Below are 23,202 nucleotides of genomic sequence, written 5' to 3' on the forward strand. Positions count from 1 at the left end.
CCAACACGATATTGGGCGGGATTGATTTGGTAAGAAGGTGGCTGACTTGCATACAACTGACAAACCACATACTTGCCATCCATAATATATTCAATGGGTGACATTTTCATGGGTCCCCCTATATGGCTATGATATTTAGTGCTATGGTTATGAGATTCAAAGTCGTCGTACGGCACTGAGCCAAGATATTACACGCAATTTCATAGAAGAAGAGGATTGGGTGTTTGAGGATTATGCGTATAATTCTGTATACAACTTTTTAGTGAAATAGGCACATGGATTGCTTTCGTGACCTTCACAGTGGGCGTAAACAAGTTGATCAGCTTCTCTTGTCATTTTTGGACTGCAAAAGTCTAGTTGTTGTTCCTTGGGGTCTTTTAGTTTTCCCTGATCTTCCAACAATCGTATAAATGTTAAAGCAGGAAATTAATCACATACAAGAAGGTGCCCGTATTACACTACTTTTGATACGATGTCTCAACATTTCTAATCAACCAAAAAGCTCCTCATTCAATTGAAAAGCAATGTGGAGCGTCTTTTAAACAATGCATCCGCTCAAAACGGCTCCCCACACCAGAAGAGAAGAGAGACATTTGATTGTTGCTTGAGATTGTAACAAAGGATTTATCAGAAAGACAATTGTACATGGTAGATAGAGTACGCTATACTGCTTGGATCGATTTGCTGAATGGCGCTTTCTTGTAATTTTACAACTGTTCCAACAATAAAACCATAAATTGACAATATGCCTCCATATCATTATTATTTGAACAGGGCCTGCCCCAGAAAAGGAAGAGTATGACGGGCCCCTTTGACAGAATGAAGCAATTATGCAAATTTATGTTTGATTGATCAGCCAATTAGCTCAAAGCCTGCAATGAAACTAGGAAATAAGAAAACTGCAGCTAGTATAAGGATTTCACAATGAGAACACTAGTTTATGTCCATAGCGAATGCTTGACATTGTCTAATGATTCAGTGTATGTGCCGTGTAAAGCTGGCTTCTGATTTGATTGCATTTTGTATGCAAAATGGCTAGAAATGGTCCATCATTGTAAAGCTATTACAGATTGATCATGTCAAATGATTTTATCCTACTTTGCTTGAATTAGACGCATAAACTCTTTTTATATGCCTGAAGAAACTCACTTGATAACCTAGACCATATCTATATCTATATATATATATATATATATATATATTTATATATATAATCCCAATGGAAGGAAGGGCTCCAAAATCAAACAGGCGATCGAAACAAGTTGCCGAGGTTTCGCAAATACATCAGTTGGGTTGTTATTGGTTATGCTCAACATCATTCTCTGCCATCCCTCTTCTTTGATTTTCCAACTATTCTATTGATGGAAATTCAAGCAAGTTTCGATTTTGATGGCTATAAATGATAAGATCTTTTTGTTGGCAATGTACATGTAGCCAATTGAGCTCTAGTCAAGATGTCACAATTTGATGTGAAAAGCCAATCAATGCGTCCAAGCAGAGAATGAACGACAGAGTGGACCATCGCATGCTTCATCATCTGATGACAATGACGTTTTATTGCACCTTGTTGAAATCACGCATGGATGCAATAGTAGTGGAGTTCTATGACAGAGTGTCATGTAGATCAAAAAAAAAAAAAAAAAAAGAGCAAGCCATCACACACTCAACGGTATAGATACTATGCCTGCTTAGATGCCTGCCTGCTTTGACCCTGTGATTTGCATAGTGCCAATTCATGTCCACAGTTGCACAAAGAGATAAGTAACCGGAGAGCTCTCTCATTTACAAATGTGATTCAAACATCATGCATTTAGGCTCATATTCAACATGACAAAAGCTTGATCCCCTTTTTCCAGATATTTTTTTAACATTTGGTGAATAAAATGACCAATCATCCCTAAGGATCACACGTATTGATAAGAGCCATTGGCCTGCATTAGATAGTGCGCTATAGGTATACACACAAAACTGGGTCTGCTTTTGTACATGTATATATATATATATATATATTCTCATGGAATTAATGATAAGAAACTTGATAAGATTATACTACAACCTCTGTTTACAGTTACACAAATGAGTTGCCAGTTGGTTAAATATCAAAGGCTGCTATCTAGCCCTACATCAGCAAGGAAGAGCATCTCCATCATGCCAAAGAGATATTACGTTCTCAGAAAGAGTCTAATACAATCACAAGCCAAGATACATGGCATGTACAAATGATCCAATCAGTCAGGAACAGAAAGAAATAGATTGGTTCAAATCAAGAAAAAAGATAGGAAAAAAAAAAAAAAAGAGGGCACACAAATAACCAACATTTGGTAATTGAATAGATAATCCCCCTTTCAAGTCTTGTATATAAATGATATCAAACTATATCAGAACCACATGATGGAATCTACTATGCCAATGTATATAAAAGCAACGAGTCCTGCTTCGCTTCCTCCTCTTTCGTTTGAATCATTACTCTCTCAAAACAAAAATGGCTGTTGTATCCAACTCTGGCATTCTCTCAAAATACCTCTCTCTCGCTCAACATGATAAAGTGCAGGCCGAATACATCTGGATTGATGCAAACAATGGCTTGAGATCCAAGACTCGTACGCTTGATTTTGTGCCCAAATCACCCTCCGAGTTACCTGAATGGAACTTTGATGGTTCATCTACTGGACAAGCGGAAGGCCATGACTCGGACGTCTTGATTCAACCAGTGGCCATCTTTGCTGATCCCTTCCGTGGCGGTAACAACAAGCTGATTTTATGTGAGACTTTTAACAATGATGGTACGCCTCATGCTACTAATTATCGTCATACTTGTAAAAAGACTATGGAGCTTCATGCTGACAGCAAACCTTGGTTTGGTATTGAGCAAGAATACATGCTGTTTGATCCTGAGACTGCAAAGCCTTATGGTTGGCCAATGCATGGTTTGTAAGTAGAGAGATTGGCATGTAAAGGAGTGTTGTATGTGTATGCTAACGTATCATTTGTTGATTCATCATCATAGCCCTGAACCCCAGGTAAATGACAAGATTTATGTCCCTCATCTCATTGACTGTGGTAGCTAATATATGCTGTTCATAGGGCAAGTACTATTGTGGTGTTGGTGCAGGAAAAATCTTTGGTCGTGATATTGTTGAAGCACATTACAGAGCATGTCTCTATGCGGGTATCAACATTTCTGGCGTCAATGCTGAAGTCGCTCCAGGTCAATTTGAATTCCAAGTAGGCCCTTGTCTTGGTATTGATATGGGAGACCATCTTTGGGTTGCTCGTTATATCCTTGAACGTGTATCTGAAGATTTCGGTATTGTCGTGTCGATTCATCCCAAGCCCATCAAAGGTGATTGGAACGGTGCCGGATGTCACACCAATTTCTCTACGGAAGCCATGCGTCAAGAAGGCGGTATTGAAGCCATTGAAAACTCTATCAAGAAGCTGAGCCTCCGTCACGCAGAGCATATTGCAGTGTATGGCGAAGACAATGATCAGCGTCTTACAGGCAGACATGAGACGGGACACATTAATGATTTCAGTTACGGTGTGGCTAACCGTGGTGCCTCTATCCGTATTCCTCGTCATGTTGGTATTGAGGGCAAAGGCTATTACGAGGATCGTCGTCCTGCTTCCAACATTGACCCTTATAGAGTTACCAACATTATTGTGGAATCCACTTTCCTTCCTGATGCTTAACATGTATCATAGTATTAATATACCTCATTCTATCAAATAAAGCTCTCTTTATATAACAAGTCGCAAATTAATTACAGCAGGTGAAACAAATACTATATGCATCAAGACACTATAAATATAATTAAATTAAGGGCTTGTTTTAAACATCACTTTCTCTCCTTTGCTCTTTTTCCTTTTTTTTTTTTTTTTCTTTGTACTTGATTAAAATGAGAAATACACTGCGAATAACAACTGTAGTAGCTCTGTTTGTCACAGTGACATTCCTATTCACTCATTTTGTATACAAATCAAACAACAGCATCCCTCAAGATGATGCCCTTCCTGCTGCTGTTGTTGCTCCTCCGGCTACGCACTACAGGACAGCAAGCACAACCGACGAGAAGTTCATGTCCTTTTTTCCCCATGGCGATTTTGCTACTCAGCATGAAGCTGTTAGGAACGCTTTCCGTATCGCGTTGGAGACAAACCGCACACTTATTCTACCTCAAGTTCGACTAGGCACCAGTGATATACCCTGGGCACCGTATCCCATCCTACAAAAGTACTATGAATCGCAAGACAAGGAATCCCTGAAAGCATCCTGTTTATCCAACACACCCAACTGGCGCACAGAATATCAGCCCTGCAGAGATTTGAATCAGTGGATTGAACTGCCTTGGTCCACCTTTTTCGATTTAGACGCACTCAAAACTCAATTTGGTATTCGTGTTTATGAACGTACATGGGGACATGGTTGGGGCGTTCAAGAGTCCATGTTGGCCCATGTACAGCTCTCATCACAAGACGTGGTGGTTGTAGATCCAAACAGTTTTCCAAGCAACGGTTCAGATTGGGATGTGCAGGATAAACAAAAGGTGGTAGATGGCCACAGGTGGTTTAGTGGCATCTTTGGCGGAAAAGGGAAAGTGCTAGACGAAGTGGAGGCCAGCAAAAAGCTAGTGTCTCCTCTTAAAATGCTGGTCACTGCAGATCAACTGTTGCAGCTGAATGAACGCTACATTCAGTTTGGATCCTTGGTATTTGGGCTTCGGTTTCAGACCAGTACGAGCAAGAAACAGAGTGCGCTGCAAAAGGGGCTGAGGAGTACCGTATTCACATCACCAAACAAATTCCATGAAACCAATTTAGCTGCTCAGAAAACTACTGCCAAAATGGGAGGCGCCAATATCTACAATGTGATCCACATGAATCTAGAAGCTGTTACCAAAACGGAATTGGCCAATCAACGATCCATGATGATGGAGAATGCTGAAATTGATGGCACCACCTATGTCGAGCACTTCAAAGAGAGCCATGCAGATGGAACACCTTATTCATCTTTGGAATTGTTACAACAACTGGACCACTCAACGCAGACAGAGCTGATGGTGTCGCTTGTGCGTGAATTGACAGGCGATATGCCCATCCATCAGGCCCTGTCAGCTGCCATGCCGTTCCAAGAGTCAGCGCTGAAAGACTTGTTGTCGCAGAGTGCCGCCCCCGAAAGAAGCTCGTTATTGTCGGCTTGCATCCAATACAGAAAGGACATTGATACTCGCTATCCGATTTACTACATGACAAACGACGTTTATCCCGACTTGCATACACACCCAGAGCTGTTTGGTCCATTGTTGGAGGCATTTCCATGTACATTTACACCAAACGACATGTACAATTGGGGAGTGATCAAGAGAGATTGGGCAAGTAAGATATCTGGTTTGAATGATCCATATATGGATTACGAGGGCGTGTTGAGTCCTGTAATGGAGATATTGATAGCACGCAAAGGTATACAGTCAAACTAAAGAGCATAGCCACACGCACACACACACATACTTATCAAAAATTGACATGTAGGCTACTCGTTCTTTGAAGTACCCACCACCAAGCTCACTCGATTGCTTTCATGGCATTAACAAAAAGCATTTGTCTGTACATTTTCTTTCATCAGTGTAGATATCGCATCCCCTTATTTCTCGATTTATTCCCCTAAGTATATATATACAAATCAAAAAATACAAAAAAAAAAGAACCCCTTGCATTTTTGATCTTTCAATAAACTCTCTGTTTTGTTAATAAAGAATCAAATTAAATATTCCTTGTTTCTCTCTCTCTCTCTCTCTCTCTCTCTTCCCTTCTGCAAACAATTCACAACAGCAACGACGATGGCAACAACAATGGACACTCAGCAAAGAGACGATAACGAAGACGGCTTGTTCTACAGACTTCAAAAGGAAAATGCATTACTACCGCCACAGGTAAGATACCCTATCCATCCCCTTGATTCTCCCCTGAGAAATGGACGTTAAATCAATGACAAAAAGGATTCCACAGCATTCATATTGGCACAGATTGAAAGGCAAAACATTCTTTTAGAAAAAGACCCAAAGTCCATCTACATTCAATCCAATGAACTTATAGCCCATTTTTCCACTGTTCAAAAACTAGTCAAAGTAGCGCACGATGACCATCCATGTGGGTCTGAAGAAGAAGAAATTGACTGGGGATTCTGGGAAGCTGTCATTCAAGATTCAGATCAGGTTGCACTGCGACTACCTCACTTGCTGTCACTCAAGCTAAGATCTGGTATCCCAGCACGAGTGCGAGGACTCATGTGGCAAGCCATGTCGAAATCTGCTTCATTGCACCTGGAAACAGTCTACGAACAGCTATGTAAAGAGAAATCACCGCATGAAAGGATCATTCAAAGAGATCTGGCAAGGACGTTTCCACGCATTGACTTGTTCAAGCAAGAGAATGGCCAAGGACAGAGTAGAATGAAGCGCATTCTGGAATCGTATAGTTTGTATGATCCTGATGTGGGTTATTGTCAAGGATTAGCTTTTTTGGTGGGGCCGCTCTTGATGAATGTAATGTATATAAAAGCTGGATAAACAAGGATCTACCACATACACTTACCTACTAACCGTACGCTCATCACATTGCAGATACCTGAAACTCAATCCTTTTGTGTGTTTGTCAGGTAAGAGAGTGCATAGCGTGTGTTGATCCAAGACGGCAAAATAGGCTTACCTTGCTTCATAGGCTGATGGAGACATATGAGATGAGGTCCATGTTCACTCTCAACATGGAAGGACTGCAACTTCGCTTATTCCAGTTCTCCAGCTTGCTGCATGACATTGTGCCCAAACTAGCGCACTATTTAGACTCGCACGCTATTCACCCCGCCATGTATGCCTCTCAATGGTTCTTGACATTGTTTGCTTATGCATTTCCTATCCCGCTTATCGAACGTATCTACGACATTGTTTTTGCAGAGGGTGCAGCAGAAACTATCATGCGTGTAGCCATTGCTATGCTGAAGCGATCGGAGGATGCGCTGCTGTATCAAGTCAATTCTGAATTTGAAGATGTACTGGACTTTATCACATCGAAAAAGTTGTGTGATCCCTACACAGACAATTACGGCCATGTGATACGAGATGCCATGGCCTTATCTGACATGATTACTAGAGCCAAGATGGACTCGCTTGCTACCAAGTACAACATGATGTCTGACGAAGAAAAACTGCAATTACAGCAGGCACCACAAGCCGTGATGACTACTACACATAGCAACAAGGTTGGGTTCTGGAAGAGAAGAAGACAACAACAACGCAGTGCAACATGCAAGAAACCGGATATTCAGAGATCAACAAGTGCAGCTGGTGCCAGTACTAGTAGCACAGTCATGTCAACCACGAGTGCAAACAAACCACCTGTGCTCAAAAAGAGATGGTCTTCTGTTTCGTCGCCTGGAGACTGGAATTACAACAAACCACCCGTTGTACCTTTCACAGCAACACCCCCACCTCCATCATCATCATCTAAAACAACTACAGCACATGTGATGGCTACAGAGTTGCACAATTTAAAAGCAATTCACATTAAAACACTAGCTAAGCTGGACGAAATTGAGCATGACAAACAGGATTTAGAATGTGAAAGAGATGCTCTGAAATTAACGATTATACAACTTGAGCGATGTCGAGAACAGCAACAACAGCAACAACAGCAGCAAAAAAAGGCCAATGAGGAGAGCTCTGTCATGCTGCCAACTGCTACTTCCTATATGTCGAGCACACGATCCAGTCGAAAAAACTCTACTGCCTCTACAGCGTACTCAGAGGACGACGACAATGCCATGACGCCTGCTACAAGTCTCACCTTCTATTATCATCACAACCCTCACCAACACGATAAAGAGTTGATCCATGTCAAAGTGAAGAATTTTGAATTGGAACAGCAGTGCGCGAAACTAAATCACGAATTGGAAATGGCTCAGAGTAAATTCGACATGGTAAATGAAGGACAAATGGCTCTGATTGAGTCATTGGTGTCGCTCAAGGTAGAATTGGAAGAGCTCAAGCAAGAAAATGTGCAACTCAAGAAGAATGCCACCATAAAAGATTTAGCACTAGTCAAGAAGAGGCCAGCAGCTATTAGACGGCATAGTACAGTAGGTGTTGTGTCTAAAGATGTGGATGGCATGGTTCTGCAAGATTTCAAATCGCCTGTAAAACCGGCACTACCTGAGGCTGTATTAGCTTCAACCGCTGCACTCTCAACCACTACATCTTTAGCCAGTACAGCTTCGATCACGAAAAAACCCGCGAAAAAGAAATCATCTGCCACCTCAATTTATGGACGCATGTTATATGCATTTTCGAAACAAGCATATCCCAGTCAAGCTGTTGAACATACCACTACTACCACTTTTACATAGTCTTGATCTGGTTTTTGTATATCTGTAAATAATAATATACTACTCTTTATATCACCATCGCGACATGAATAAATACATCTTTATTGTCAACCTCACACTGTGTTACAGTCTGTTGTATAATTGTTGTAAGGTTGCACCACGTTGATTTGTAAAGTCGAGATGAACTACTACTACAGAAGAAGACTTTTTCTTTTTTCTTTTGTGTTTCAGTATCAAATCAATAAGCAAAAGTCAAATAGGGTGTTCAGAAGGCTTCCATTGAAGGCGAGACGAAAACAACTCGACAGATGACCGAATCAGTGGGGACTATAAGCAAGTCAATCTAGAATACGCCACAGATGACAACTTTGGCGATCAAGCCAGTATAGAAACAAGACCTACTACATCACCAAACATGGAGATGTAGAATGGAGCTTCAGGTAAGACATGTATAGCTTATTGATGTGACAAAGCCGTTGCTAATAAACAGTAAACACATAGATTATATATTTGAATTCACCAAAAGAGGCTATTAATTTCGTTGCCGCCTTTGCAACGAAACGAACGACAGCCTTATGTCAGTACTAGATCAGAGCAAATCAGTTTACAATCTTCGAGCGGTGGATTTGCATTTCAAGCATGCAAACCTGGAACCAAACATTCATGGCCCTAATTATTTCGGCCTTTGCTGCGAAAAATGTTACAATGCAAAGAAGAGTACAGCACCTATTCAAGAAAAAACACATCAAACGTATCTCAAATCAATCTTTCGCAAACGTGATCCCAAAATGATGATTCCAATGTTCACTGCATTTCATGCAAATGGACGTGCAAGCGTAGAAAGCTGTATCAAACACATCGATGGAGATTGCACAATACGAAGGAAAAACCATTAATTACTGCCAGATATCTCAAATAATTGGAATAATTCAAAGTACTGTGACATCTCTTGTAAGCACACATTGTCATAGAATGTCCACCAAAGCCATTAAAATGTTGGATCCGCAATACAAAACTTGCAGAAATCAGCTACCTACCTTGACGCATCTCAATTTTCATTTCAAAGTATGCAATAATACGTTCCGCACAAGTCGGCTTTACAGAGATCATTGTTTCGATATTCATGGAGCGAGGCTAGTATCCCTCAATGAAGCATTACATCTCGGCAGTGATCGCCAACTAGAAAGAAAGCAATTCATACTATTTAGCAGATACAACAATAATGATCTTTCAAATTGATTCAGTATCTTCAATAATCCAAACGTTGCACACACAAAAGCCTATGCATACTTGATCACTTTGCAAAAAGAAAATTATCCCTTGTTCTGTGCTTTATGTACTCTCATTCATGAGTTTCACCTATTATATCTGACAACAGAACAAAAATCCTTTTATTCTCAGCAACAACTCTTTGCTAAACCACAACTGAGCTACGCATAGTCAAGCGGTTTTTAATACAACGTTTTCCAACGTTACATCCATTGATCTATTACTCGTAATCACTTGTAATTAACAGGCCCTCACAGAAACATGCTACTGTCAAAGCTCTAGCATTAATATTTCAAAAATGCGATTTTCGATGGCCCCAACCTCGAAATCGAAATCACTTTTGTTAGGGCGTCTTTCTATCGCAGGTTATAGCCCAACATCAATGCCGCAAATGATACTACTGTAACTGTCTAACAGATTCATTGGTGTGGAATACATCCACTATGATCTGCATTCCGACAGTTCATCCAGTTACCAGATTTAGATATAAACTGTATGTACACTGGATTAGATGTACGATATCGATTTATACTATAAGAAGATATGGACTTCAGATACGCTAGTACTATAAGATTCATACTATATAAGATATAGGCTATAGATGGCACCACGGACATGGATGGCACTATAGACTTATACTTGTATTCCGACATTGACTACGGATGTTTACCATATCTGGATAGGCACCAAGATTAATGCAATATGAGCTTGTTGCTTCAGATGTGCACTTTATGATCCACGCTATAAGACACATGCTTATATCCGTGATACTAGCTACAGATACTTTATGTACTACAGACTTGTACTATATATGAGACATGCTATAGACATGCATATGATATGCTATAGACATGCCATATATCCAGATACATGCTAAAGATGTATGCTTAGCGATATAGACTCAGATATGTACTATTAATATAGACTAAGAAGACTGTACCTATCGGATACATGCTACTAGATCGATATTAATTATCCTTATGGAAAGGATAGATCAGGGTACTTCGGATGAGAGTCTAATTATTCATCCAGACAGAGCTAAATCATGATTAGCTTGCTGGAGTTGTCTTTTAGCATGATTAGACATTAGTTGATCTGAGTTGACTTATTTGTCAATCTAATTAATAGAACTTTTATCCATTGTTATAGTATATAAGAAGGACCATCTACCTGGCCAGTAGAGAGACTTCAGTTTACTTTACACCTGTCAGTTTGATAATAAAACATACCTTTATCAAGTTGACATTACTGTTTTTTTATTCTTTTTTTTCCGTGAATTTTAGTCTATCAAGCCTCAAATTCCACAATTGGGTTCATGCAGCCAGTTTGTCTGCAAAGAGATTGCGAAATCAAATAAATCTATAATAGCACTGCTGCATTGATGGCTGAGGAAAAGGTATACTGCTACTCCTTAAAACATACAATGTCGCACTATAGTTTTTAGCAATTATAACAATCGTCTGGTGGCGGCTTGACCAGAATAATACTGTTGTAACAACAACACAAACAACACTGTGTTGAAGTAGTATATATTATATAACTTTCCTTTTATGATAAATTTAAAAGACATTCCTCACATCAAACTATTGCGAAATGAATGCTAGAATAAATGCTTATACCTTATCATACTTTTAAATAAAGAAGACTATAATTTGTAACTATTTGGATACCTTTTGATTACAAACACAAAGTAATGCTAAATGACAGCTCAATAGGAGATCAACTAGCTAGAATCCTTCGGTGCTTCAATCTCTGGGCCAATCAAATCGCTTAAAAACTCCGCTGACCTAAAAAAAAATTTGCGAGGGTTTCCCCCTGTTTTGATGTGAGGCAAAATTTTAAGCTCCGCTATATATATAGCAATATAGCTGTTACTATCATCAAATTTCCCTCAGGTGCTAGAGCATGCCTTACTTACACCACCTAGCTTTAAATTCAGGCATTGAGACCCTCAATCATCACTAAAGTAAGTAGCGATAACCAAGTGGAGGCAGCCTATCTACCTCCTAGCCTCGGATAGAGTCTTGTTGAGCTTCAGGGATAGGCACATCCACACAACGTAAAAAAGGTATGCTTCAAAGAAACATAAACATAATAAAAGAAAAGAACATAGTACAATAGGAGTATAGTAGTACGTAGGCAAAAAAAAGGGATACTCACACAAAGTGAATCAAAGAAAAGTATAACAAACACAACATCAGAGAAGTTCAGAACATCTCGTTGTTGTGGCAAGAAAAATGCATACATAAGCAACGCGCTTGGTAGTAATAGTCGGCCGTAAAGCAACATGACACAAATACGCAAAGTGGTATTATACGTTTGCGATACGACATAATGACTAATGTTGTTTCCTGTAAAGCTACAGAGGAAACACTACCAATAAAAGAAGAAGAAGAAAAAAGCGCAACAAGGCAAACATGATGAATGCATTATTACGAGAAAGGAAGCAATAATATAAGCACTCAAAGAAGTTTTATATCACTGCGACCAGAAGAAAGAAGATACTTACCACTTACCACAGCCATAGATAGACCAGAAGAGTATAGGCAATCACCGGAGACAGATCAGAGAACAAGCATGCACCAAGTACAGTAGACCAGGAAAAACCAGATTAGCAGCAGCAACACCAGCCCCATAGAAAAATCGAAGAATGAACAACATCAGAGACCAGACAAAGACCAAAGAAGCAGCCACCAGACATGATGAACCAAAGAAGCAGACAGCAGAGGTAGCAGAGAAGTAATGGCAGCAAAACCCGCATCAAACAGTCAAAAAGAATTATCAAAACCTAATATATAAAATTCAATTCGTGCTAATTCCACGCCTTCTTCCAATGCTCGTTATTGAACGGTACCTAGCGTATTCCACTTGAAAGAAGCAGTGTCAAGTCTTTCTAACAGTACAAGGCAGTGTTATCAGAAGCTAGAGTGTCACTTTCAATCAAAAGGGTTCCAAAACCAACATGGTTTGATACTAAACGCGTTTTGCAAAAAGGGTTAAAAAAAAAACGGGGAATGGAAAAAATGAGGGGGCACCTTACCCGACGTCACGGCCAGCAGGTTTGGCCTCAACCTTTTGCCGTGGCAGCCGCAACTGCTGCAGTTTAATTTAAAATCGTGCAGTAGTAGGTATTTTCGTGTTCAAACTTGACTTAATCTCACATCCTTTAAACTCTTTTGGTAAATTTGATTATGAAAACTGTCGTTGTCCCACCCGACTTTCTAATACATCTCTAGAGGACTAAAGAAGCCGCACCAAACGATGCTGATTACTCTCAGCTTTCAGACCAAAAGTAATGAGCAATTTTCAAAAATATGAAATCAGGTTTTCTGTAAATATGTCAAAATCTAGCATTTGCAAGTCTCATAGAAAGAGCTTCTAATGTTGCATATCATCTTTACGGTCAATTTGATCTAGTATGTATCATAGAAAAAGTCTTCATTCTTAAGGTGAAAAACGCGATCGTTTGATTTTCAAGAATTTTCCCTTGCTAATACTCATGGAAAAATGATGATTTTCATGAATTTGCAATGATCCAAAAAAAAATTGAGATAAGACATCAATATGCAAAGCTTAGCCAAGAAGAGTCGTTTGGGGCTATTCCAAGCGTCCAAAACGCTATGTGGCATCAGTTATTCGTGCTTGAAAACGGCTAGATCTGAACAGGATTCGACCTAAAACGACGACGTCGTAGATTCTATTTGTTAAGCACAAAGAATAAAAGAATTATTATTTGTAGCTTATAAAAAATGTTCGATATTATAAAAAAAAAGGATTGACTTATTTGAATAAGATCAGACACAAAAACTAAAGATTTATTGATGAAGACAAGAGTTATTCTATTTATACTAAGTTCTGAATGCCAAAGTAGCAATTTATCTTGTACAACGCTTATCACATCTGGTGAACCTCAGTATTTAGATAACTGAGATGCACTTCACTTATCATAGCTTGTCCATGTTGTTGCACAACACAGACATATCTACCCATCAAGAATACCTTAATCTTTATAGACAGTTGTAGCCCTTCTGGCACAACATATACTATAACAATGGATAAAAGTTCTATTAGTTAGATTGACAAATAAGTCAACTCAGATCAACTAATGTCTAATCATGATTCAGCTTTGCCTGGATGAATATATAGACTCTCATCCAAAGCACCCTGATCTATCCTTTCTATAAGGATAATTAATATCGATCTAGTAGCATGTATCCGATAGGTACAATCTCCTTAGCCTATATCAATAGTACATATCTGAGTCTATATCGCTAAGCATACATCTTTAGTATGTATCTGGATATATGGCATGTCTATAGCATATCGTATGCATGTCTATAGCATGTCTCATATATAGTACAAGTCTGTAGTACATAAAGTATCTGTAGCTAGTATCACGGATATAAGCATGTGTCTTATAGCGTGGATCATAAAGTGCACATCTGAAGCAACAAGCTCATATTGCATTAATCTTGGTGCCTATCCAGATATGGTAAACATCCGTAGTCAATGTCGGAATACAAGTATAAGTCTATAGTGCCATCCATGTCCGTGGTGCCATCTATAGCCTATATCTTATATAGTATGAATCTTATAGTACTAGCGTATCTGAAGTCCATATCTTCTTATAGTATAAATCGATATCGTACATCTAATCCAGTGTACATACAGTTTATATCTAAATCTGGTAACTGGATGAACTGTCAGAATGCAGATCAGAGCGGATGCACTACGGCCCAACTGATGCTCTCACAGAACATGGACGTGCTCTTTTGGGAACATCGATGTTCTCATGAGCACATTGATGTTCTCATTTGAGAAGGTGTAGTTTTCCACATGAATAAAATGGTTTGAATAGCTAAACTATAGTACTGTAGGCAACAGAGAGACTTTTATTATCTGTAAGATTCATAAAATTATTAAACGTATTATAAATTGCACGAGAAAATGGCAATTTAAAATTACCTAATAACTACTTATTAAAGTAAAAGAATATATTTCAATAAGATATTCGAGTAGTTTAGTGGGAAGAACGTCAGATCCACAACCGATAGGTTGTGGGTTCGACCCCGGTAGAAGAATTCTTTTTTTCAAATTTCTGAAAATCGATGTGCTCGTATAAGAATATAGATGTGCTCACATGGGAACATTTCGGATGTTCTCATAAGAACATCGGCAGACTTATAATAGATCTTTAGGAACGCCGATGTTCCCATATGAGAGCATTTTTCACCTTTCGGTAACATCGATGTGCTCATTTGAGAACATCAAATAGATTCTCATATGAGCACGTCGATGTTCTCATGAGAACATCAGTTGGGCCGTAGTGATGTATTCCACAACTACTATGTTGAGATGGTATACATACATAAATAGCAGGCCACTAGGGCCTTATTGATTGCTGGTATAGCTTGTTGAGAGGCCACCTAAGTCGATATGTTTCATGTAGTGTAGGTGGATCTCGACATCTTGACATTAGGGAGATTGAATCTATTGTAGTTCCTGAGGCACTCGTGCACACACAATTTACTGGACTTGTAAATATAGATGTGATGTGATACGATAAACATTATCTACGTTGCTATACTGTAAACGTGGCTTGAGGAGAAAGTGAACGTAGCCTAAGATGCATGTCTGTATGCAACATTATGGTTGTTTGGCAAAGGTTTTGAGCCATAATGGGCATCTCACCACGAACGGCGGACAGCGTTTCCACGCCTAGGGTTGATACTACAGATTTCTTAATAATGTACGATGCAGAGCATCTAAGTCAGTAGACAGAGCTATAATTTACTTATTGCACAAAACAAACTACTACGCCTTAGTTTTAGGCCAAATTCTGTGCAAATCTAGACATTTTCAAGCACGAATAACTCATGCCACAAAGCGTTTTGAGCGCTTGGAATAACCCCAAACGACTCTTCTTGGCTAAGCTTTGCATATTGATGTCTTATCTCAATTTTTTTTTGGATCATTGCAAATTCATGAAAATCATCATTTTTCCATGAGTATTAGCAAGGGAAAATTCTTGAAAATCAAACGATCGCGTTTTTCACCTTAAGAATGAAGACTTTTTCTATGATACATACTAGATCAAATTGACCGTAAAGATGATATGCAACATTAGAAGCTCTTTCTATGAGACTTGCAAATGCTATATTTTGACATAATCACTGAAAACCTGTTTTCATATTTTTGGAAATTGCTCACTATTTTCGGTCTGGAAGCTGAACGTAATTAGCACCATTCGATGCGGCTTCTTTAGTCCTCTAGAGTTGTATTAGAAAGTTGGGTGTGAAAACGACAGTTTTCATAGTCAAGTTAAGCAAAAACGTCTAAAGGATGTAAGATCAAGTCAAGTTTGAACACGAAAATACCACTGCACAATTTCAGATTAAACTGCCGCAGTTACGGCTGCTACGGTACAAGACGACTGAGACCAAATCTACTGGTCGTGACGTCGGATAGGGTGCCCTCTCATTTTTCCGTAACCCTGTTTTTTATCCTTTTTGCAAAACGTGTTTTAGTATCAAACCATGGTTGTTTTGGACACCGTTTGATTGATAATAACACTTTAGCTTCCGATAACTCTGTCTTGTACTGTTAGAAGAACTTAATACTGCTTCTTTGAAGTGGGATATATTAGATACCATTCGATAACGAGCACTGGAAGGCGTAAAATTAATACTAATTGAGTTTGTTTATTAGGTTTTGATAATTTTTTTGCCTGTTTGACGTGGGTGCTGCTGCCATTCCTTTTCTGCTGTCTCTGCTGTCTGCGTCTTTGGTTTATCATATCTACTAGTGGTTGCTTCTCCGGTCTTTGTCTGGTCTCTGGTGTCGTTCGTTCTCTGGTTTTTCTATGGAGCTGGTGTTGCTGCCGTTGCTGCTAATATGGTCTTTCCTGCTCTATTTTCTTTGCTGCATACTCATTCTCTGGTTTATATCTGGTGATTGTCTATACTCTTATGGTCTACCTGTGGTGGTGATAAGAGGTAAGTAACTTCTTTTGTCTTTGTCTGGTCTCTGCTGATGGTGTTCATTCTTTAGTTTTTCTATGATGCTGGTGTTGCTGCTGCTGCTTTTGCTGCTAACATGGTCTTTTCTGGTCTACTGTATTTGGTGCATGATTGTCCTCTGGTTTAACTCTGGTGATTGCTTCTTTGGTCTTTCTCTGGTTTCTGGTGTCGTTCGTTCTTCGGTTTTTCTATGGCGCTTCTGCTGCTGCTGCTGCTGCTACTACTAATCTGGTCTTTCCTGATCTACTGTATCTGGTGCATGCTCGTTCTCTGGTTCATACCTGGTGATTGCGTAGTATCTGGTCTATCTGTGGAGGTGACAAGTGGTAAGTATCTTCTTTGGCCTTTGTCTGGTCTCTGCTGATGGCGTTTGTCCTTTAGTTTGTCTATGGTACTGGTGTTGCTGCTGCTAATCTGGTCTTTTCTGGTCTACTGTCTTTGGTTCATGCTAGTTCTCTGGTCTATATTCTGTGATTGCGTATCCTCTGGTCTATCTCTGGTGGTGGTAAGTGGTAAGTATCTTCTTTCTTCTGGTCGCAATGATATAAAACTTCTTTGAACGCTTGTATTATTGCCTCCTTTGTCATGATAATGCATTCATGATGTTTACTTTGTTACGCATTTCTTCTTCTTTTGTTGGTTATTGCAGTGAAATCAGGTTTAAATAGATTTCACAAAAAAAAATAAAGCAATAGTAAAATACAATAGAAATCAACTGTATTTTATTTTGTGTATAAAATGAACTGAAGATCCTGGAATTGAGTAAAAAAAAGAAGAGTATTTATACATTTGCATCTGGCTTGTAGGATTAGTGATGATAGAGAGCAATAGGTGCTGCTATTGCGATATCTGGCAAATGTTGTTGATGTTTGATTTAAAGTGGTAGTCAATGCAGGAGCACTGGCCATAAGGGTCGATTTGAGTAACCTTGATGGGCTTGGGTGAGCTATCGTCATAGCATGATTTAATGTAACCTTGATGGTTTAAAGTGTGATGTTTGTTATTGAAGCATGGAATCCTTTATCTGGGATATTGTGCAACTATGGCAGCAGGGCATAGTTGTCATATTTGAATATGCTTGTTATTGATTTAATTCTATTTGGATAAAGATACCATCACCTATTACGACCATCATGGGTGTGATTGAATACACTGTGATCAGGAGTGATTCATTCACACGATGTGCGATATAAGCGTGTATCTTTACTTTAGTATTTTTAAATGGGTTTTTGATGTACATTTGAGCGCTTTCATTAATAGATCCAAATAGCATGAATTTGAATGAGTGCTATTTGATGAACTTTGGTTTTCAATTAAGTTGCGTTTGGGTGGCTATTTCATTACAGTTATGTTGCTTTACATCCGACTATTGCCATGCATGTTGCTCATGCATTGATTTTTGATGCAACAACAACGAGATGTTCTGAACTTCTCTGATGTTGTGTTTGTTATACTTTTCTTTGATTCACTTTGTGTGAGTATCCCTTTTTTTTGCCTACGTACTACTCTACTCCTATTGTACTATGTTCTTTTCTTTTATTATGTTTATGTTTCTTTGAAGCATACCTTTTTTACGTTGTGTGGATGTGCCTATCCCTGAAGCTCAACAAGACTCTATCCGAGGCTAGGAGGTAGATAGGCTGCCTCCACTTGGTTATCGCTACTTACTTTAGTGATGATTGAGGGTCTCAATGCCTGAATTTAAAGCTAGGTGGTGTAAGTAAGGCATGCTCTAGCACCTGAGGGAAATTTGATGATAGTAACAGCTATATTGCTATATATATAGCGGAGCTTAAAATTTTGCCTCACATCAAAACAGGGGGAAACCCTCGCAAATTTTTTTTAGGTCAGCGGAGTTTTCAAGCAATCTGATTGGCTAAGAGGTTGGAACAACGAAGAGTTACAGCTAGTTGATTTCCTATTGATCTGTTATCTATTATAATTTTGTGTTTGTAATAAAAAATAATGTATCAAAATAGATACAATTTTGTTAAGCACAAAGAATAAAAGGATTATTACTTGTAGCTTATAAAAAATGTTTGATATTATAAAAATAGGAAAAGACTTATTTGAATAAGATCAGACACAAAAACTAAAGATTTATTGATGAAGACAAGAGTTATTCTATTTATACTAAGTTCTGAATGCCAAAGTAGCAATTTATCTTGTACAACGCTTATCACATCTGGTGAACCTCAGTATTTAGATAGCTGAGATGCACTTCACTTATCATAGCTTGTCCATGTTGCTGCACAACACAGACATATCTACCCATCAAGAATACCTTAATCTTTATAGACAGTTGTAGCCCTTCTGGCACAACAAAAGACATCTCCAGCAAACTAAACATGCTTTTATCCAAAGTACCATGGCCTATCCTTCTTATGAGGATTATTGATATCTGATATATCATTTCTAAACTGGGCCTCTAAATGCATAGAAACAATCAGTTCAGGCACAGGTCACATAAGATCTGTATAATATTTGCTCTTCTAGCCATACCACGACTACCCTCCAGCTTTTTTGTACTATGTTGAAAAATGCGAGAAAGTATATCAGCTAGAATATTGTTTATATTTGAGCAGAACGTAACGTTAAAGGTCAATTCAAAGATGATTTCATAAAAATTCCCAATCATTCAAGTAAGCTTTTCTTGCGAAGGGAAACACAAAAGAACTTTGTTATCATATAGAGATGAAAATTGTTACTCAATAACCACTGACGGTGCTTCGCTAGCAGACGAATTTGATGATCAATACGAATTATAGTTAGGAAAATGAGCACATTTTCAACAGAAAACAAAGGTTTGGGCAGACTTAATCACTTTGTCATAATGAAACTCAAACTGGTCAGAAGCTATTCATGAGGATCCTTCAAGATTCTCAGGAACAGCTTCTGATTTGCATTGTTTGATGTCGGGGCGGTCAGTGATGCAGAGATTAGCTGCTGAATGGATGTTTAGTGGACAAATGTGCCCTTTATACAAGCAAACCGCAAAAACAGGTTGTCCTCGATATATATATGTTATAACCTATTTACTTTTAGACTATTAATGTCATTACATGAACGTAGGCTGAAGAACCACAATGCTGTTGGGATTATTCAATGGGATCACTCAGTGGTTGATGCGGTCACACAAAAGTAAATTGAAATGTTTAAGGGGAGGGGTCCAATATCTGAGAGTGTCATTTTACACATCACTCTTTTTTTTTAATCATGTCTCTTCATTTGAGGACCTCTTCTCGACGTTTATTTCTTGGCCCTACTCTATATAGACACCATATCAACAAAGTTGCTCGGTATACTACATCGTCCTCATCGTCCGCTGACAGCAATCCTTCAGATGGCAACAAAAGTAATGTAGATCCAACTTCATCATCAAAGCAAAGCACACCATCCCCACCCACAAAGCAGCAGGAACAGCAAGAGACGCCCGTTCAGAAGAGCATTGTTGCCACAAAGGCCTATCTAGAGAAACTCCAACATGACATGAAACCTCGACTCGAGCCTTACATAATGAAATTGAACCATGCTTCAGAACAACTAAAGCGCCTTACATCTGACGTCAGTGATTCTAAGGAAGCACTTCAAAGGGCAAGCCGTGCCCTGAATGAGTTGACGGGCTATGATCAGATTGATGCTGTCAAACAAAAAGTCAATAATCAAGGTAATGTATTAACCTGGGTGAGTGATTGTATGCTGATAGCTAAAGGATGTGCGCAAACATTGAACAGCGACATTATTCGAAACCACCCGTGATCAAGTGCAAGCAGCCAAGAGAGCCTATGAAGATGCCATCGAGACTCGATCAACAACGCAGCGAGGCATTAACGAACTATTACAACGCAAACATTTATGGACGGGCGATGATGTGACGAAGTTCACAGAGCTGTATCGGTTGGAACATGCACATTCACAAGCAGAGACAATTGCCAAAGAGAAATATCAAGCTTGCGAAAAGCAAATGGATAGAGAATACATGGAATTAGCACGATCCATCATGGAGCGATACCACGAGGAGCAGCTTTGGAGTGACAAGATTCGCAGCGTCAGTACGTATGGTACATGGGCATTGATGGTGGTCAATTTACTGCTGTTTGTAGCTGTGCAAACAGTATTTGAGCCTCGCAAACGAAAGAGATTGACAGATCGATTTGAGGAACTGTTGGTAGCAAAAGTGGACGAAGAAGAGCAGAAGTTCAAGGGTGTCTTTGAAGCCTTGGACGAAAAGGATCGTTTATTGATGCAACAACAAGTAGCTGTCATGGAGACGTTGAATGCTTTGACTGAGCATCCCTTATTTGATGAAGAAACATTAGCTTCGTTAAAGAGAACACAAGAAAAGGAAGAACAGAAAGCAGGCGTGATGCCTGTGCCTATAGCCCCCGTTTTGCCATCTCCTGTGGTGGTAGCAGCAGCGACTGAGGAATCCACAGTGGATACCATTGGCCAAGAACAAGCAACCCCCACCACATCAATACTGACCGAAGAGTCAGCAACACCAGTGGCTATAGAGGAAAACAAGATTCGACTTGAGAATGAAGAATTACGAAGACTATTGCTCCTCTCGCCAGCCAATTTTGACGATGCGCCCTTTTACAAAGAACAGCCTGCCACTGTTGCTTCCACCATACCCACCCTGCTATCTAACACACTAGCCAATGATGGAACCATTGCAATAGGAAAGCGAGATTTTGTATTATATTCCATAGATTGTGCCTTGGTGGGTGGTCTCTTGACAGCCATCACTGTTTATTTTCTTCGATAGCAGAATAAAGAGCATTAGATATCAACAAGGTTGATTGTGTTTGGTGGGTCGATTGGTTGAGTTGCATATGTACACGTGAAAAATAGCAAGTGGAGGGTATATATATATATATACATAGATTGAAATGTCTTGTGTCTCTCTATCACTAGGGAAATATGTCTATAGACAACAGCTGTTACTACTCATGCCAACTATACACCCAAAATACCAAATGTCACTTGCCTTTTAAATCTACAGGTTGCAGACGACCAAAGAAATCATAAAAATTCGTGTTGGCTTGTTTCTCAAGTTGATTGCGCAAATTGTCGCCTTCTCCCCATGCTGGTATAACGAATGCTGCTGCGTTCTCTTGTGAGCTATGATCCTCGTTCTGGCCTTGAGTCTCTTGTTGGCCCTGCTGATATTCCTGTTGGCCCTGCTGATTCTCCTGTTGAAGTTGACTCTGACTTTTACTTGATTCATCCACTTCTTCAACAGTGCTCAGATCATGCGTTACTTGCTCAACAGCAGCAGCAGCAGCAGCAGCAGCAGCAACAGCAGCAGGTGGGTTCTGATTCAGCTTTTGTAATGCCTTGAATCGTTTGAATCTTGGTTCTGGCATGATATCGCTCGCCTCAATTGGAGTCGAGTGTATACTGGAGCTAATTGATCTGACGCTGGCGGTACTGCTTCGTTTTGTGATGATGGTGGGATGATAGGAGTAGGAGTCCCTCTTGTTGTCAGGGCTGGCGGTGTCCGTTGCTTTATTACCTGTTGCTGCTGCGTTGCTAGATGTGGATAAAGACGCTGATGGTAAAGCTGCCTTTTTCAGAGAAGGTCTTGATGTTTTAAAGAGTCTATTCATAAAGGCACTACGGTACGTGGATGCATTGGTGGTGGGTGTAGTGGTGGTAGAAGATGGTTTGGCATTCGTTGTGAGGGAGATTGTCTTTGTAGGTGTTGATCTCGAAAGTTGAGGTTCTGGTCTCGATGGAAAGACACTAGGGCGTGGAGGTTTCACTTTGGGCACTGTACTTGATTTTCGAGCAGACACTACAATTTGAACTTGATCATCTTCCTCGTCGTAATCATCTAAAAAGGAGCGACTTTTTGGTTTCTCTGGCTGTGCTTTCGGTGCTGTATATGGCTTTATGATGGCTGTTGGTTTTACTTTGGATGGTGGTATGGTGATGGTGTTGGTTTTATGTACAGTCTCTGCTTGGCTCTCAGTAGCGTCAACTTTGCGGGTGGTTGTTTGATGGGCAGAATCGTCATTCATTTGCCTCTTCATCACCGCTTTATCTACTGCTCGTTTATGAGCATCTAATGACTGAATATCCACTTGTTTCACAATATCCTCTGTGCGCTTGTCATTCATAGACTCTGCGTCCATCAACTCGCTGGATTCTTTTGCAACATCTTCACTAGGTACAATTTGACTCGTTGCTACTATTGTAGTTGTTGGTATGGCATCACGCTTCCGCTTTAAATCTGGTCGTCTCAATGCCAATAGCTCACTAGTCAATTTTCTTGTTAGTATGCCAGTCTATTCACTTTAACACTAAGGCATATTACTTCACAGTGCTGTGCTTATCAAACCAATCAAGGTGAGCAGCCTGTGCTTCTTCCAATTGACTAATCTTACTCGAGGCTACTTCATCCCATTTGTCTTGTTGATCGAAAATCCAAAGATAGCCCTTCTTTGTCTTTTTTTCCATGTGGCTGTTTGATGAAATGAAAGGAGAGAAAAAGAGAATGGTGGTTGCCTCAAAATGCGAATTTATTTATAA

General features: G+C 39.5%; 5 protein-coding genes across 5 annotated transcripts; 4 read left to right on the plus strand and 1 right to left on the minus strand.

Moving 5' to 3' along the window:
* Positions 1 to 2,482: 2,482 nt before the first annotated feature.
* Positions 2,483 to 3,693, plus strand: VMA9 (H(+)-transporting V0 sector ATPase subunit e; the record flags this gene model as incomplete). Its single annotated transcript, XM_064824855.1, has 3 exons — positions 2,483 to 2,931; positions 3,008 to 3,020; positions 3,085 to 3,693. The coding sequence occupies 3 exons, from the start codon at positions 2,483 to 2,485 to the stop codon at positions 3,691 to 3,693; spliced, it is 1,071 nt and encodes a 356-aa protein (XP_064680232.1).
* Positions 3,694 to 3,899: 206 nt separating this feature from the next.
* On the plus strand, positions 3,900 to 5,588 carry ATC70_005571 (uncharacterized protein; the record flags this gene model as incomplete). The annotated part of the gene is made up of 2 exons (XM_064824856.1): positions 3,900 to 5,460; positions 5,530 to 5,588. 2 exons carry the CDS (start codon positions 3,900 to 3,902, stop codon positions 5,586 to 5,588), a joined length of 1,620 nt encoding a protein of 539 aa, XP_064680233.1.
* Positions 5,589 to 5,849: 261 nt separating this feature from the next.
* On the plus strand, positions 5,850 to 8,398 carry ATC70_005572 (uncharacterized protein; the record flags this gene model as incomplete). The annotated part of the gene is made up of 4 exons (XM_064824857.1): positions 5,850 to 5,930; positions 5,997 to 6,542; positions 6,621 to 6,655; positions 6,718 to 8,398. The coding sequence occupies 4 exons, from the start codon at positions 5,850 to 5,852 to the stop codon at positions 8,396 to 8,398; spliced, it is 2,343 nt and encodes a 780-aa protein (XP_064680234.1).
* Positions 8,399 to 19,881: 11,483 nt separating this feature from the next.
* Positions 19,882 to 21,433, plus strand: ATC70_005573 (uncharacterized protein; the record flags this gene model as incomplete). Its single annotated transcript, XM_064824858.1, has 2 exons — positions 19,882 to 20,332; positions 20,400 to 21,433. 2 exons carry the CDS (start codon positions 19,882 to 19,884, stop codon positions 21,431 to 21,433), a joined length of 1,485 nt encoding a protein of 494 aa, XP_064680235.1.
* Positions 21,434 to 21,647: 214 nt separating this feature from the next.
* Positions 21,648 to 23,130, minus strand: irc3_3 (putative ATP-dependent helicase IRC3; the record flags this gene model as incomplete). The annotated part of the gene is made up of 2 exons (XM_064824859.1): positions 21,648 to 22,929; positions 22,988 to 23,130. The coding sequence occupies 2 exons, from the start codon at positions 23,128 to 23,130 to the stop codon at positions 21,648 to 21,650; spliced, it is 1,425 nt and encodes a 474-aa protein (XP_064680236.1).
* Positions 23,131 to 23,202: the final 72 nt, after the last annotated feature.

Source organism: Mucor velutinosus, assembly GCF_035048745.1.
Source record: "Mucor velutinosus strain NIH1002 chromosome Unknown tig00001544, whole genome shotgun sequence".
NCBI classification, from domain to species: Eukaryota; Fungi; Mucoromycota; class Mucoromycetes; order Mucorales; family Mucoraceae; genus Mucor; species Mucor velutinosus.